At 36.1% G+C, this 18,587-nt stretch overlaps 1 protein-coding gene across 9 annotated transcripts in view; it reads left to right on the forward strand.

Annotated features, from left to right (window-relative positions):
• LOC104577015 (myocyte-specific enhancer factor 2C) overlaps positions 1-18,587 on the forward strand; it is a 116,749-nt gene that overhangs the window by 43,472 nt on the left and 54,690 nt on the right. For 7 of the 9 annotated variants that reach the window (XM_088519744.1, XM_088519743.1, XM_088519741.1 and 4 more), the window contains exons 2-3: positions 1,862-2,059; positions 13,449-13,652. In XM_088519744.1, the coding sequence (XP_088375870.1) occupies positions 2,006-2,059; positions 13,449-13,652 (258 nt within the window). In that variant the 5' untranslated portion in view covers positions 1,862-2,005. Of the gene's footprint in view, positions 1-1,861; positions 2,060-4,514; positions 4,627-13,448; positions 13,653-18,587 lie in introns of those variants that run through there. The other 2 variants (XM_088519740.1, XM_088519742.1) reach the window with 2 other exon arrangements.

Consider the following 18,587-nt stretch of genomic DNA (forward strand, 5'->3'; position numbering starts at 1 on the left):
GGAAAAAAAAAAAAAAAAAACTTTACATAAACTTTGAAATAAATTAAGAAGAATAAAAAGAATAAAAGAATAAACATATTTATACAACATTGTGCACTTTTATTTTTATGATAAATATGGACAAGAGCTGTTCAATTCTGGCTTATTAAGCAGTGAAAACTTGCCGAACTGTTTTCAAATGGTGGAAAAGCAGCAAAAAAAATTGCAATCTTTACACTTTATAATGCTTACAATACAAATTGCTCCCCGTTGTATGCCCTATCCTGCAGCACAGTAAGGGGGTATAAAGAGACATTCATGTACAGAAAGGTAGGGCATATTATACCTTTTACCTATTATCTTTTACCTAAAAATTGAATTGTATCATGCTGGCTGGCTCTAAAATTCTCCAGCCAATTGTTTATTTGTTAACTCATTTTTTCTTAGGTGATAACACACTGAGCATCTTGAAGTTTGATATATGCAAAGAAAATCAAGAGACAATTGAAGAGCAGAATGAGTGAAGCCCAGCTTTTCTACCTCAGTAGCTTTGAATCAGAGCCAAATAATGGATTAAATGGCCAGGACATCAGCTTAGTGTTACATAACATATTGTGGGAATTGAGCAGGTTGTTTGCGAGACTATGAGCTTAAATAAGGAAACGCCAGCGTCTGCTTTAAAATTATTAAATTCTGGTTACCGAATAAGTATTTTTAAATGCAACATAGAGCCAAAAATTAAGATCATCTGAAGCGATTTTCAGATTGGTTTTCTCTTCTGTATTTAAAAAAGCTCTATCCTGTTATGTTCAAAACATGTAAATGTAAAAATATGTCAAACAGTTAAAAACAGAAAAGTGTAAGCATCTTTTAGTATAATTGAACATCATTTATGTATTTTCATGTATTTTATACAGTCTTTCTTGTCTTCAAATTATTTTGCACATGTTTAAAATTGTGATATATGGCATTTTGTGAACTAGGGAGGGCTTAGTGCATCTGTTGTTCTGTGTTGTGTCTAACTGTCCTTAGTTTTGCAGTTCAACTATTATTATAAGGCTGAGGAAGCTAGTATCAGTTCACTGCTAAAACTACAACAATATTTGTTCAAAGCATTCTTCACTTATGATCTGTCCTTATTACTTTGCACTGTGTAGCCTGGTTTCTTGTGCAAAAAAATTCTTATAAGGAAAGATACATGTGTTTGCTAGTTATAAATCACCAACCAGAACGACTCAGAACTCACTCGGAAATGAAATGAGGGAAAATGCACAACTTTTTTTTTTCTTGAAGTACCTTGAATATGTGGGTAGTTTATATAAAGAATAAGTTTATGTGGGTATGTGGGAATAAGTATGTGGGAATAAAGAATAAGTTTAAAGGTTGGCGATTTCAAGTCACAGATGTTTTTCATACATCAAATACCACTTTCATAAAGGTCCATCCTATTTGCATAATGAGGGGCATTGTCACCTCTGCTGTCAAAACACAAGATTGTTTTCCCTTCAGAAATGAATTAGCTGGCCTACTTAGCATACATAGGTATGGAAAGGTTCATTAGCTCTCTGATTTAAGTAATTTTTCATACAAGTGCAGTGAGCGATACTTTAAACTAGAGATACCTAAATCTGTTAAAGTGCAATGTGCATTTCAGTACTTTTACTCATTTCTTGAAAGATTTGAAAGGGTGGCTGTTCATAAAAAGAAAGCTTTGAATAACATTGTACATATTTTCCTATGCAGTACTCTACAGAATGAGTAAATATTTATTATAGTTAACTTGTACACTACGTTAAAATTAGGATACTTGGTCAACTCCCTATAGTAACTTTCATCTGGTTATCAATTTTGTGGTAACGTTTGATTTCCTTTGTGTGTTTAGCAGGGACGGATGCAGAGGACAGTGAACTGAGTAGTGCAAGTGCTGAAGAAGGAGACTTGTTTTGAGGAAACAGGAAAGAGGAAGAAAAGAGAAGGGAAAAATACATAATTTTAAGGAAGAAGGAGAGACAAAAAAACGGGGACTATGGGGAGAAAAAAGATTCAGATTACAAGGATTATGGATGAACGTAACAGACAGGTAAGTAGCAAAAATTACGTTTTTGAACATCATCCTATATTTCTAGGGTGATGCTATTAGAAATGATTAAAAGGGTGGTGAGTTGGTATATGTACACATATATGCATGTATATGTACACATGTGTATACATACACACAATATGTGGAAGACTATCAAAGAATAGGTACTTTGGAAACAACCAGAAACTTCACATATAGCTATTTCAAGTCTAGTAAAATGAGTAGCTAAGAATATGTCAGTGTAAACCTTGATTCTATAAAGACTGATGCATATGTTTTGCTTGGGTCCTTTTGGTAGTCCCTTTGACTTCAGAGTGCGATATATATGGTTAAGCACATCTGAAAACTGTTACAGGTTTAGGACTTACAGTACTGTATTTTGTGAACAGATCTATTCTGACTTTATTTGCATCAGGAGTTTCTTTTAAATTCATAGATTCAAATAACTCAAGTTTTAACACATTTGCAATATTTTTATTTTTATAATTGCATATCAAAATGTCACTACTTCATAAAAAATTGTTTTTTGATGGCACATGGTATTTAAAAAGAATTAGTGCATTATAATACATTCTAAAATCAACATTCAATAATACTGGCATGTTGCAGTGATGAGACAAAGTTTCCCCTATGCATGCTATGGCTAAATAAGTCTGCCAGGGTTGGTTAATTATTCTAACTATTTTAAACGAAATGGCTGAGTAGCTCAATGTCACATATTAGCAACACTAGCTCTGTTAGTTAAAATAGAATCATAAATTAGAGATATTTTTTCTGAAAGTAGAAAAGCAATCTTCAAAAAAAATCCTTGAAAAGGTATGTTGTTAAGATTCACCAGTGTGAGAGATTGTCCTTATAAATATTTAACCCAATGATGTCCAGTGTTCTGCTTACATGTGGTTGCAATTTAGGAGTAATTTCTGTGGTTGTTTTGGAAGCACCTGATACTGAGTTAATATTATATTCATTTGACTTCTTCATATAGTCAAGTTGTTTTCTAAGAAATTACATTTTTCTTAGGGTTCAAGAATTTTGAAATGTCAGAGTAAATTCAGTTTAACTTAACAATAAATTGCAACTTTAAAGTGTGCATTCCTAGAATTCATAAATTCTCCAATGTGCAGAGTAACTTGTATTCATTCTGGCAGAAAAACAAGTATGAAGGAAACAATATACAAGAATTTGTGGGGGACACAGTTTGTACTCTCTAAAAGTTGCTTTTTGCCGTGGACCAATCCAAAAAAACAATACCTTTGTCAATATAAACCTACCAGCGTTTGTTTTAATTGGTTTATAGCCTGGAACTGAAATTAACCATTAACTATTAAGACACTTTTTAAAATTATTTTGTAAATAAAGCTATAAAATTTTACTACAAGTACTACTAGTTTATACAATAGCTTCAATGTTGATGTGTTTACTCAAATATTAGACCTATGGAGAACTTAAGCCCCCAGTTCTATGGATCAGAAATCTTTTAAGACAAATAACTTTACTTTTAAAAATGCAAGCACTTAAGTCATTCACTGTAGAATTCCAAAATTTCAGAATGAATAATTATCAATAAAAGTGCAACACTGGACTATGAATAACGGAAGCATTAATGCAGAAAGCCCCGTTAGTGTTTGATAATTTCTCTCGTTTTGGTTAGCCAGATATGCTGAGAAGCTGAAGGTACCGTTTGCTGTGCTTTAGTCTCCACATAACATAATTGACTTTGTTGTACTTGCCATTTCTATTATTTAGAAACATGATTTAGAAAGTGTTTGTACTAGGATGGTCTTCTCTATAGTTAGCACCCTTACTTAAAGCACAGGGAAGTCAGTGAAAAGATTTTCATTGATTCAGTTGGACTTAGCCACTATAGATGGCCACAAAGCAACTGGTTTTTCACTGGTAGTTGATTGCCCTTTGAACAGTTCATGAGACATGCTCTTTACAAGCGTTACTGTTTCTTGCTACGTAGTATACTCCGTTAGCTTTGGCTGCTTCTGTGGGAAGCTGCATCATTTGATTAGTTTTCTAATTTATATACTTAGAGTTTAAGTTTGTTATCTTTAAATAATAACTGGCTTATATTCCTATGTTATTTTTCATATTTGATGTTATGAGTCAATTTGAGTATTTAGACTAGATTAAAAAGTTACATAGGAAAAAATGTTAATAGTTTTTGATTAATAAAATCAAGACTCCCGTAGCAGCAGTTCTGCAAAGCTTATTCATGGCTTCATTTACCAGACCATGCAAAGAAAACTATTTAGTTTATAAGACTGTTTTATTTTTCTTCTTCTTACTAGCTAACCAAAAAGAACTGGCAGCAAATCTGTTGACTTGAAAGTGCCTTATTGTTATTTATATTCAAACACAGTATGGTTTTACAGTACAAGGCATGTTAGGTGGGAATATGATCTACAGGGTTCATGTATCCTCAGCTTTTTCAAGCACATAAATTCTTGACGGGGCAGCATATGCAAGGAGAAAATAGATGGAGCATGATTCAGAAGCAAGGGATAGAGCAATAGCTGAATTCTCCTGCCTTCTCCCATTGCAAGGATGCAGCTGTTCGGGTAAGAGAGTTTCTGCAAAAGAGTTGAAATCGTTACGAAGCCCATGGAAGGTGATTTCTACCCTTGCGCTTCTCATTTGCCCCATGTCCTGACTAACGTTAAGGTTAACCGTTGCACAGAGTATTATTCCTATCAGTAAACAACTATTTTCTTCTGCATCACTGTCTGCCATGGTAGGAGACACCCCTCTTGTTCAAAGTGCTTGTGGGAGCAGATCGGGAGAGAGGGGAATAGGGTTGCCCTCCTTAGAAGAGTATTTCTCCTGAGCAATCTAGCTCATTGGATTTGAGCAACTTACCATCCTGATATAAAAAATTAAGTGAAAACAGTCCAAGAGTCATACGTTTCTGGCTGCAGATCTCACTGAAATGTCCAGAAGGTTTCAGGAAAATCTGTACTTTTCCTGGAACTATTGAAGCTTTGAAATTTTTGGATATGTGAAAGGAAAACTACTACAGCCTAGGTGTTAGAGACTCAGGCCTGTTCCCTTGGAGCACGTGAGAGCTCTGTTAAAGGCTTCAGCGAGTTCAAACCCCAGGTTTTGGCCAAAGAGGTGCCATTCATGTAATGCTGGTTCCCGTTGGCTGCCAGCCGGCTAGGTTTTTCTGGCACCACAATTACTGTATGGTGGCAAAGGGGGTAAGGATGTTTGACTCTTCTGTGCGTGATGCCAAATTCTCTTCAGGTGTTAAACTTTCAGAAATGCCCATAGCCATGTGAAAAAAACAAATCCTTTTCACTCTGCTTTAGGCCACAGGGAGAAGGAATATAAACAACTGTCAGGGTTAGACTAAATGTGTATTTTGATTACCATCATGGTATTAAATATCAATTAAAACTTTCAAGAGAATCCTGTTATAAGCAGCCAATGTGACTAGAGACTTTCCTTTTATTATTGTGACACTGGATAACATAATCTTGGTAAGTGCAGGCTGAATAAGGCATTTTTGGTAGTGCTGCTCAAGCTCATGAGAGTGGTAGCCTGGCCAGCAGCCCCTCGGAGGAGGCTACACGCTTGATACTAGTGGCACCAGCAATGGAACTAGTAGCCAAAAATGTTAGCACTGGCATCCGATGTTAGGAGCCCCTAACAGCTACAAGGTCCTTATGCAGGAATTGCCGTCAGATTGGTGAACACTGCTGGGCTGAGAATCCTGGGTTGCATGAAAAAAAAAAAAAAAAAGGAAGGTGTTTCTAAAACTATGACTGAAAATAATTTTCATGTTTTTTTTCTTTAAATTCACAGAGCTTTCAGCTAGCTCTGCTATTATCAACACACAAAGGAAATTTTGCATTCATTGCCCTCAGAAGAGTCCTTGTAATTTCTCCTGTATTTTTCATTAGTTTGAAACATTTCTATTGGTTTTGTACTGTTCTGTTAGTTTTTAATGAGGGCCTTTTGTGGTCTACCGTAGACGGAGATCATCTGGAACTGTGTTTATACCAAGCAGGGTTGCCCATGCTTAAAATAAATACATGTAATGACATAATGATATTGTATTACTGTTATATAAGGTCACTTTAAAAATGTCTCATTAAATCTGTGGTCAGTGAGCTAAATTCAGAGGCACATTGACCCAGGATAGAGGATATATTGACCCAGAAGCATTCTGGAAGAAGGTCTGAAACATTCTCATCCTTTTAATACGCTGATTTTTCTAGCTAAAATCAGGAAAGATTTGGTCTCATGCAGTGATCCACCACTTAGCCCTCTGATCATTGCTTTTTTTCTTTTTTTCTTTTTCATGCTTGTGAAGCACACTGTTGTCAGTCTCCCAGTTTAAACTCAGCTGACCTAGCTAATGATTCCACATACTTTGTCTGAAACATCTTTTTCAATTTGTAATGAGCTGCTGGAGACTTGCATATTATTAAATACAATAGGAAATGTGTGCTTCAGTATTAAGACACGTAAATATTAAGACATCCTTTCAAAAGTAGCCTCTCTAATTCTGTCAGATATTAGAGTAATAAACACTCGCTGCTTAACTTTTTCATGTGTAGAACTTCTTATCATTCTGTGATTCCTGCAAATCTGTAGAGCTATAAAGCAGGACTCACTGCTGTTATCAGCTCACCAGAGAACAAATTAAAGCAGATGAGTGAACTGAGGTTACGGGGCAGGGGAAGAATATCCTGGAGGGAAATGACCGTTTGCAGGAAGACCTAGATTTGTTCTACTGACTTCGATACCAAGTGCTGCTAGTTTCAAAACTAATTTCAGACTTACATGCATCTATTTTTATCTGTGCTTCAGCGCTATTTAAAAGGAAAAAGACTGTTGGCTCAGTCAGAACCTTCCCTGCAAAAACAGAGATGAGCCTTGCATATTAGTGCTAATGCAAGATACAAGAAATCTTTTTTTCAACCAATATCCTGATATTTTCAGTCTTTCTTTATGAGGTCTCTTGATTTTATCAGATCTGAGATTTTAGTGTTTTTTTTTATATACAGGATTTTTTTCAAATGAAAATCTAAATGCTTAACTATGCAGCTAAGCATCATTCTCTTCAAAGAACCTTTGTTTTAAACATAATATTCTCATTATCTTTTACATATTCCTTAACATTCTTTACATATTCCTTTACGTATGCTTAACATTCAGCTGCATATGATGAGCCGTCTCCTTGAAATACATCTTTGCAATTGACCCTGGTCAGAAGGGAAGTAGGCAAAAATATACACCAGGTTTTCACGCCTCTCAAGCAGTAGTGATCTGTACAGCTGTGATAGCATTATTCATGTTGCATGAGACTCCCCGAAAGCTTGAGTTTTAAAATACATGCTGAACTGAATGGTGAATTTCTAGAATGTATTATATTTAAGGTTAAGTGTGCTCATATTACAAATGTATGTTTTGAGCATAATTTAGAGTGAATTAGCGTAAGGTAAATATTTAGGTCAAATTACTTTTAATTTGAAGTGTGAGCAAGAAGCCTAAGTGCAGAGAGTGTGATGGTAAACAAGGCATCTGATAGCTACTGCAGACACAGGCACAGCCTGGCTGTCTTGTAAGGAATGCTTTGGAAAACCCTGGGGGAGAAAGAGCTGGAGGTGGGAAGCAGAACTGAAGCCACTGTGGAAAGGAAGAAGTTGCACTCTTCCTGTTATGACAGGAAATGCAGACAAATGTGCTTCCTGACCATTTGCTCAGCAGGGAGTGAAATATTCTTTGACCTTTACCTTGCGAACATTGTAGCTGCACAGAACTAGTAAACATGTTTTTTTTTTTTTTTTTACCCTAAGCATCTATTTGTACCTGCCAGACCTGGTGATAGGATACAAAACAAAAAAGTCAGCGTTCTTGTATGTTGTACTAGTTAGTGTGTATCTGAGAGATATGAGTTTTCTCATTTATAGCCTAGAACATATATATATATATATATATATGCGTGTGTGTATGTGTATGCATCAGTATACAGGGGATTTAATCCTATCTGTGAGCAAAGGAAATAGCAGAGATTGACCATTATTGTTCTTGCATCCCTATCGGTTCTTAAGATCTTAAGTTATAATTTAAAGTGTGAAGCATACTTGATACTGCCTAACCTACTAATTTCTGAGTTGCTGTATTATCTGTTAATTAACACATCTTCAAATTATCCCTCCTCCCTTGACTCATGAAAAAAAAAAATCCACTATCATGTTAAAGACTTGGGTAGACTGAATAATATCACTATTTTAAGTTTTTGATCTCTAATTTATGTAGTAATACACTAAAAATAGGCTGTAACAAAGAAGTACAAACCCTTCTTTTTAATCCTGATTAATCATGAGCATTTTATTTGTTATAGCTATAATTTTAGGGCATGCTGCTCAGAGCTCCTCTTTAGCAGGACTGTTCAGCAAGTCATGCTCAGTGTGCTTGAGGCTTTCCAGGACAATAGCTCTTTTACAACATCAATCAGTGCTGTCTCACTGCTGCGAGTTATGCTGGAGGGCTGCGAGAACATGGAAGCAGGCTGCTTGAGAGCCCTTCACTGCACTTTAAAGGGCCTTTCATTTCCCCCAACGTGCCCGGCCGCTGCATAAAGGAAGGTTTGTCCTGCGCGGCGTCTGCGTGCCTGCTCTGCTGTGGCTCGCTGTAAGGACGCTTGCAGGCAAGCCTCTTCACATGACAAACAGAGCTCCACAAAATCAAACAGGATGAAGCAGAAGAGAGACTAGGGCAGGAGCTGCTGCCACTGTAATAGTTATTGGGGTTTCAGCAAATGGAAGGATGAGGTGTCTGGCAATCGTGTTTCAATCTTTGCTTGTCCCTTGTTTGTGCATGGACAGCTTCATTATATTGTGTCTAAAGGTGCTTCCTTCTGTGGTACCTCCTATTTGCTGGAAACCTTATCTGCCTATGCCTGCTCTGGTCCCTGTGTCTGAAATCCAGGCATTTCAGGTGGACAAACAGAATAATACTTCTTGTTGACAGGCAGCATGCATAAGTGGGTCCTGTTTTCCCTAGCCACTCACACATGTTTAATGGCAGGAAACATATATGGGGATTATGTGCAAATTCACTGTTTCTCTCATTTTCCTATGTCAGCAACTACATTTCTTTATAATTATGATAGGAAGAAGTAAGAGGAACCCTGGTATTTTGCCACTGACACAGAACTGCTACTTTAAAGACAAAATATACACTGTAACTATAGTGACAAATACAGTTTCCTCATAATGGCACTAATATTACAGCTCAGTCACCCAAAATTAACCTGTGAGTCTGTGAGATTTTATATTGTATCTGGTCTGTTCCTCTGCTGATGTGTTAACATCTACACTGAGCACAACGTTTCTGTTAGAAATTTAGCTAAAGAAGGACTGCTGCCAGTGGCTGCTCTCTCTATTTACTATTAGTGTATCTGAGTTGAAAAACTGGCTGGATTTACTCGCATATGTATATACCAACACGTATTTAAATTTCAGCCTGTCAAAGAATCTACACTCAAAATCAAGAAACATTATCTCCTAATGTATTTAGTTTAAATAAGCATTGCTTACTGCAGATTAAACAAGAAGGCCTGGCTCTGGGGCAGATTAACCTCTAAATGAAGTGTATAGCAGTGTGTGCTCATGTATACTTGCTCGCTGGCTGTCTAAGCCCCAGTCATAGATACTGCAAGGGCAAGTCCATAAAGCGCCCCTCGGGAAGAGCAGCTGTGCACATGGAAAGCTAGCTGAGTGGTCTTGCCATGGTAGTGAAGAAAAATATCTTTCTGACCAGCCTCATTTGTCAGTCCTTCTGCTAGCACACCCAAGGGGGTTCACCTTTTGCCAGAATTTCATTCAAAATGCTCAAAAATCTGACCTTGGGGAAGGCTTGGTTTCTGAATTCTTGAAGGAAGCATGTGATTTATTCAGCCCCTATAGTCCTCAGCCTTTAAGTATCCTATAAGTATCCATTAAAAAAATGCAGCAGCCTTTAGGTATCTGATCTTCTACTTACCACCATTCCCATTGTGAGTGCAGTGTGGCTTGAAAGTTTTGAAAAGTAAAAAAAGTTAAAAGGAAAAAGTAGGTGTAGAAAAATTAAAATGTTAATTAAAAGAACAGGGCTGCTTAGTCAAATAGTAATAGACTAGTTTGTTTGTTTGATTTTGACTAGGTGTAATACACAGCGACAGGATTAGAATTTTTTTGGTATTTTCAGAGATAAATGTGGTACTCCCTGGAGGTTTTTTTTTGGATTCTGGCCTCTTATCTCTTCTACTTCCTTCTCCACTTTAATTCTTCCCGGTTCTCACCCTATCATTCTAAAATATTGTCCTAGCCTGGGAGAGAGGGACCTCATAAATTGCCTACCTTTCTCCAGAAAAGCAGAAAATTTGTAAACTGAGAGGGACCTACAAAGTGGAGGTGAATTACATCTTCTGAATCTGACTTAGAGAGCAGGCATAATTAATCCTTTCTTGACTCAAGTTTGCAGGGAAGAATATGTATTGATTTGATTCTTGCTGCTGAAAAAGTCAAATATTAGACAAATTCATTTGAAATGCGTGCACTTTTTTGCGCATCATCCTTTCTAAAGTATGTTGATGAATTGGCTTACTGTCCTTATGTTTTCTTCCAGTGTCTGAAGTGCTTTTCTGTTATTAGGAATTTTTCTCCCAAAAACACCATCCTAACAAAATAGCAGGTTGTATGTTGATATATGATGCTATCACAACTGAGCAATTCAAATACAGAATACGACAGCAAGATTGTGTGATTACCGGGATGTAGCTGCAGCTACTGCGAAGTTTGTATTTGGTGGGTTGTGCATATGGTGTTCTCTCCCAGAGCTTTCCCAGTCAGAGGTTCTTCAGTGGAGCTTTCAGGCTCCCTTACACCTACTCAGAGGAGGAAAATTGTTTTTAATAATTTATGCTAATCTTTGCTGCTCAGCAAAATTTCTGCAATACTAGAATATTCACTATTACCTTAGATGATATTTGTTACATACACTTAGTTTAGGTGAAGATGACTAACATAACAAATTGTGATGAAAAAATAAGTAATAAAGATGCTGTTTACTTATATTGCTCACTTAAATGTTTTGGAGTATATTCATATTCCTAGTGAAGCCAGAAAAAAAGAAATTATTCATAGCAATCATTTGTTTTTAAATGGCTTGAAAGGTAATTTTAATCTTTCTTGAGGATACTGAACTTACAACCCTAACTATAAACTATTGTAGAAGTGTGATACATTATATATATGGTTTTACATATATATATACATACACACGCTCACTATTATCTTTAAATGTAAATGCTCTAAAGTATAAGCTGTCAATGAGTCTATTTAAAAAGAATAGCAATATTCCAGGTCGCTGCAGAAACAGTAATAGTTACAATTGTCTTCATGCATTTATGAACAGTGGCAGAATGCATTATCTAATAGATTTGGAAAATGTAAGAAAGATCAAGGAGCTATTAGCAAACTGAATTCACAGAAATTAAGGTTATGCTTGAAAGAAAGAAAGAAAGATGTTATCTCTTGTCCTTTCTTTCAGTTTCCACAAAAAGGAACTCTAACCAGTATCATTTTGGTGATAAGTGTTATGAAATAAGTATGTGCTATGTAGCACAGCTGTGTGGTTACTCTAAATATTCAGAAGCACCTAACAGCAAACACAAATAGTAGCTTTAAAGATATTTCTGTACTAGGGTGTACTTTGATGGAAAGAAGCTGTAACATGCTAAATTCTGAGGTTTCTGTGCAACAGAAACCATACTGTATAGAGACACTCCACCTACAGCACTGTGGTCAAAAAGTTGATTAAAAAGAGTTTTAGATGCAGAAAAATATGTTGAGTTAGTGTTTTTTATTTTCTGTGCGTTTATCTTTTTCTAAAACATGATGTATATATTGAGATTTATATATTATATGTTTCTGAACAAATGCATCACAATTTTCTGCAGTCAGGGAAAATATTAATGATGTATTTGAAGTAATAATATATTTATCAGAATTTGAATGAAATTTGCTACCTGTCCACTCATTATCCACTCCGAGTGCCAAAAACCATTGACAGAGACCATTTATTTTCAAAAGAACTTAATATCAAATATATAGAGAAAGCAGTGCTGTGGAAAGTGTTTTTTTAAAAGCTTGAATAATTACTTTTAATGTACTCTAACTGTAATTTAATGTAATCCATCTTTTCTTAATCGTAAGTTGACAGAGAGGCTAAAGAGCAACGGCAATAATGGTAGTAAGAGCGAAACAACTTTGTAGACATTTGGGAGAATAAATGTATGGAGTATTGGCACAGAGCCTCATCTTTTTGAGATGCGCTAGTAAACAGGACTTAGCATTAGGTCACGTTTTCCAAGGCTTGGCCGGTGGGATACAAAGGTAGACTGGGGTTGCTGTTAGCATTAACTTGCGTTAGGAAAGCAACAAGAGAAAAGAGCAGCTAAATTTACCCTGTGCAGAGGAATCTTCCTGCCTCAGCCTTAAACCTATTGCAGAGCTACTACTTCCTTACTACCGATCAGTAGTAAGGAACCAGTTGCAGCAAGTGTGGCCTTAGGCAAACCTGTAAACTTGGCTGGCTGTAAACTTCACTAGATGTTAAATTTGATTCATAATAAATAAGCTTAGCAAAGCCATATTTTTATCTTAAGCATTCGTATTACTAAAAATTGCTACAGAAGCAAATGGATGTAAAAAATCCATGAACAGTCATTATGCACACTTAACATCTATAGGAAGAGACAGGAAAGATTCTCACATGAGAATGTGAAAGCAAAATAAAATGTTTGATTCTTTTAAACTAGACAGTTCTTCCAAACTATCGTGAGTTTCTTTATATAAACTCCGCATGTCTTTTACTCTGCTTAAAATTCTGTATGAAAATTTCCCCTGCTAAAAATCTAGTTATCCAGGATTGGGCAACAGGAAGAAATCAGTCAGTCTCTATCAAAAATAAGAACTGACTGCACCTTCTGTTCAAACTTCTTACAATCGCAAATCTGAGATACAGTTTTAAAATACTGATGGGAAAAATGCATGCAGTGTAAGTGTAGTGTCTAAGAAGGGCAAAACTTAAGAATTAAAAAGTTAGAGAGAAAGATGCAACATTAAAAGTAGATAGGGCTACTTAATGAAAATGTACCTTTTACTTGTAGCTTGACTTTTGTGCGATGAGAATTGCATACATTTCCTCAATTACATAACACACAGATGGATATGTATATTCTATTCTGGAACAAAATTTACGTTTATGGACTTCCCTTCTAAACTTGCTCTAGTCAGAGACTGCAGCGGTCATATTATATTTCTGAGAAAAGAGAAAGGGCTACAAAGACTGACTTAGGAATTTTTGATGGATTTTTTTTTTCCAGGTGACATTTACGAAGAGGAAGTTTGGTTTAATGAAGAAGGCTTATGAGCTGAGTGTGCTATGCGACTGTGAGATTGCTCTGATCATCTTCAACAGCACCAACAAACTGTTCCAGTATGCCAGCACTGACATGGACAAAGTGTTGCTGAAGTACACAGAGTACAATGAGCCGCATGAGAGTCGAACGAATTCCGATATTGTTGAGGTGAGTCTTGGTGAGAACTCTGTTTTCACCTGGCCCTGGGGTGGAGATGCTCAACGTGAGAAGCCTGCCTGAGCTTTTTCCAGGGTCTCAGAACATACCCAAGAGGTGACCTGATGGCAGGAGAACAGAATGGGGAGGAAAAGATACAATCTGGGAGGCTGGAGTTTGTGGGGATGTGAGGAAGAGGTTGGAGGCAATTCATGTATTTTGTGAGCTGTAAATTTTGTCCCGCTGAGTCTCACGTGCTCTGCAGGAACTTCTGCAGTGGGATCGATGGCTCCCTGCCGTCCAGCTTTGTGTACTGCTTTGTCCCTGAGTCCTCTCCCTGGCCACCTCCTACCGGCTGAATCTCGCCCTTGTCTCTGCGTAGCTGCTCCCGATGTGCTCTCCAGAGTACACTGCAGACACTGTCCCCTCACTGCGAAAGTCAGCATGTTCTCACACTGTGAGGAACTGACACACACAGGCTAAAAGGTGTGGAAGAAAAAGATTTAGAATCACCACTCCAAGGCATTTGGTTACTTTTTGTTTGTTTGTTTTGTTTTGTTTTCTTGCAGAGATAGTAGGTTACAGTTAAAAGAACAGAACTTCAGAACTACTTAAGTAAGAAGAGAACTTAAATACTGCACCATCTAACAAATGCTTTAACTCCCTCTCATACAAAATGCTGCTGCTAGTAGTATAACTACAGTATTATCAGAATGTTAGAAATACCTTATAATTATAAAAATATATGTGCACTACTAAATACAGCAAGTTGTATTTACAGTTAGTGGAAAAAAAAAACAGCTTCTAATATTTACGGAAAAGTCGGTTTAATATGTGATCATATTAAGACTCAGGCCATGCAAAATAAATAAAGCTTTTAAGGATTTGCTGCAATAGGAAAACACTCAGTAAATTTAAAAAAAGAACACTTGCATGATTTATGCAAGTAAGCCTCATTTTCAAAACATCTAGATTAGGCATCTAATTATAATATTTTAAAAAGCATTAGAAGAATGAGGTCCTGTGTTAAAGATATAGAAATCAATGTAAATTTGGTACTGAATTCTTCTAAACAACTTGGCCTGTACATTTAAAAGTGTTAGTTTCAGATTTTTAAATAATCTGGATATTGCTGAATATGAGAATGCTGCTTTTGAAATCTTCCTCTGGGCTAGTCATGTACTTGAATCTTGCAATGGAAGAAATTAAGTGTATAAGTTACAAGTAAAATACTTCTGGTGGAGAAAATGTACTATTTGATAGGCACCGGACGTCACAGGCACAACACAATACATCAGCAAGACTGTAGTCCATGTATACGTATATATCACTTTTCTATCTATGCTTATGTCAACATATAGCATGATACCATTTTGTTTCCATCACAATCTCCAGCAGATATCCTTCAGCATGAGGAGAGGGTGTACTGACAGTAGTACAAAAATTTTTCTGAGTGAGGACCAAGAAGAAAGAATACAGTCTCTTCTTCCTCTCCATCATCATTTTTTTCTCTCTCACTTCAAATCCTCTTAAAAAGAGCAAAGCTTTACCCTCACCCAAGGGATTTAACCCTGTTACCTCTGGTCAACCCGTGTCCTGTTCTGTAGAACACCAGTTCTATCCCCTAAACAATCCCCTACCTGCCTTTAGTGGCACAAAGCCAGAATACTCTTAACAGGAAAAGCTTCCTGTGATATCTTCACTCTTACCTGCGAGCTTTCTTGCGGGAATGGGTAATTAGGCCACACGTTAGGGATTTCTAACATGCTCAGAGTGAAAGAAGACATAAGATCAGAAGAACTCTGATTGAAGGAAAACATAAAATTGTAAATGTCTATTTTTTTTGTAACTTTGAGATTTTCAGAAAGAACATTCTTTGCACCTGCAAAATCCTTTTTCTGCAGGAATAGCGGCCTATCTAGATGAGGTTGACAGGCAATTTTGCATGTGAATGTGTAATTTTGTAGTTGCGCTCAAAATTCAGTGGGCATCTTTTTTCACTGCTCTAGAGGCAGCCAAATAAAAGTAGGTAGCTGAAATGCATGTTACTTAAAGGTAATAATCTAGTGAACAGCAGAAAAGACCAAACAAAGTGCAATTTTTTTTGTTTCTTCCGTATGTCGGATTTTGTCATCTCTGAATTAAATCATTTAATTGTTTTGATGTAATGGTCTTTGGTGTTCTGCTTGTGAGGCAAAATACTTAGGCCAGTAGGCCAGCTCTACCAGTACCATTTCAGGATCTTGTGTAGGGTCTAGGTTTTGAACAAGAATCTCATATTAGCAAAAAAGGACATGTAATTATCATGCCTTTACTTGACAGTTAACATGACAATAGAGGAAGAGAGCCCATGAAAGTACGTGATCTGTAAGATGGCTTGGTTCTTAGTGTAGTTTGGATGTATTTTTAGGTACAGGATGTAAATCTGCCACATTTAAATATTTAAGTCGATCAGTTAAACTGACTACATTACACATATTTGCCTTGTAAGAAGTCCATTTTTTTCACTTTTAGACAACTAGACTTCATATTTACAAGGTTTTAATCTTGTTCTTCCAGAGCAATCAACAGCAGCTGAAGCTCAGACATTATTATTAAATCTGATCGTTTTCAATTAAATGACTGTTCAATAACTGTATTTCATCAGAAGAAAAGGACATAATTGTGCTTACAGACTTCTGTACAGAATCACAGAAAAGTTTTTTAGGTAGCTTTATGAAATCTTGAAAGACAGCTGTCAGCCATATAAAGGTCTTAGCCTTCAATTTAGAATCCAATTTCTGTTCACATTCTGCATAATATTAACTATTCAGTTACTTGTTTGGCTGTTGTAGAACTGAGTTATCGGTCACTAAAATATGGCATAACTTCTTTGAACAATCTCTATTCAGAGAATCAAAAGTTTAGATGCCTAATATCTGTTTAATTAATCCCCTGACACTCAAACCTAAAGATTACATGAATTTTCCTGGAAGTTCTGGTTTAACTTGCTAAGTTTATTAATCAGAGATTTTCAATTGTTTTTACTGGATTATGCTTAGCATTTCTGAAGAAATGAATCTTGAGGCAACAACTTATTTGAAAGAGCAGAAAACACAGTGTTACACATCTAATACACATTACACTGTTTTTCAAGGGAAAAATGTCTTGAGATTAATACCTGTGTGAATGAAAATTGAGCAAAGCTATCTTGATCCTGATTATTGTAGCAGATGTAAATGGGCTAGTTAATATAAAGAGAAATTTAAAGCTCTTTGAGTTCACTTAATGTTATTCTTTGAGCTCTTTGTTTAATGATCTAAACAGGTAACTTAGGACTTTTTTGCATATGTAGTCATTTTATTCACAGATAGTATGTATCACTGAAATTGTCTTTTCCAGTTCTCTCATTCACAGTGGAATCGCTCAACATGTAATTTGACATATCAGAGTTCTTCAGATCATAAATATCAAAAATATCTACCAGCTGAATGTATTTCAGATTTTACCCAGTAAATACACTTATCAGTGTCCACTGGTAAGTCATGAAGGACGAAAAAAAATATATTCAACACTCAGGTTTGTTCATTCTCAGCAAACGTGTCAATTATTTTAAATCTCACTGAAATCTTTGTAGAGGTTAAATTCTATGTAGTAGTTCTGCAAACAAAGGCTCATTCTGAGCCTTCGGTTTAGGGTTAATTGTGTTCCTAAAACTGAAGCCTTTATGTCCTTACCCACCAAACCACTCACCCCACAATCTTTCCTTCAACCTCGCTTCAGTTAAAGAGCACATGGTCGTTGCTGGGTTATAGTAACTTATTTTAAGAAACAGCAGAATCTGTGTAAGGTGTACTTGCTGTACCCATGGACACTGAGAGAGAAAAGAAATAAATCACGTTCATGCTGATTTCCCAGTTCCATATGGATATGTGGAAAACCATATACCTTTTGAGCAGCAGTTATTTAAAATTCCGCCACTAGAAGAGATCTAATTATTTACTTTAAGATGGGAATAGATCTTCTCTCTTTAGAAACTCCTGTAGCATTAGTACATTGCTCTTAGTACAGAAGTAGTGTTTTTAAAACTGCAGTTCTGTCTTTAGTAGTTTGTCAGTAGCTCCATTTACTATTTGCTTTCATAGAAAAAGGTTATCTTATAGATCTCCCACTTAACATTGTCAGTGCATTTGCATAGAGCTACGCAAGAATTTTCTTACTACAGTGAGGAAAAGATGAGCAAGAATAAATGCTTGAGTTCTCTGACTGACTTAAAGTGCATTATGCTTTTTTTGCAGTCATTTAAAATAATGAGGCCAGATTCTCCCCTTGTTTCTGTAAAAGAGAAGTAGATCTAATATGATTTATTTCAGTGAAATTTCACAGTTACACCGCTGTAAGTGAGAATAGAATCAGATCTTGGGAGTTTGAACTGTTCTTGAAACGCGTTACTTTACTACTTTATGTAGTGAAGCTTTTAGTAAAGATTTCTTTTACTAAGGGTTTAACAAAAAGATTTTAACAAACATTTTATCAACTATTACCAGAGATCTAAATTCAACATTGCAGATTTCAAAACATAATAATATCTTAAGATTTTAATCTGATTACATGGGAAAATTAAAATGCACAGTCCTACTTCATTTGCTTGATTTCCTTCTCTCAATATCCAATCTTTTCATCTGTAGTGAAAAATAGTGTTTAGATGGTCTTTCTCCTCAGGTAGAATTGGATTCTCAATCAGAAATGCCAGCTTTGAGGCTGGGTGTTACATTTTAATATGGTTTTCCTTTCCTTTTTCTTTCTTTCTTTCTTTCTTTTTTTTTTTTCCAGTATATCACCATACCTAGGAAAACTTGCATTGTTCTGCTACCCAACTGCACAGGGCTTGGTGTCTTCCAGAATTCTTAACAATTCATCTCATTTACCATTTTTCACTCTTATGCTAACTAAATACAATACTTGCTA

Source organism: Tinamus guttatus, unplaced genomic scaffold, assembly GCF_059628265.1.
Source record: "Tinamus guttatus ecotype Peru unplaced genomic scaffold, ASM5962826v1 Tinamus_guttatus_pri_ptg000069l, whole genome shotgun sequence".
NCBI classification, from domain to species: Eukaryota; Metazoa; Chordata; class Aves; order Tinamiformes; family Tinamidae; genus Tinamus; species Tinamus guttatus.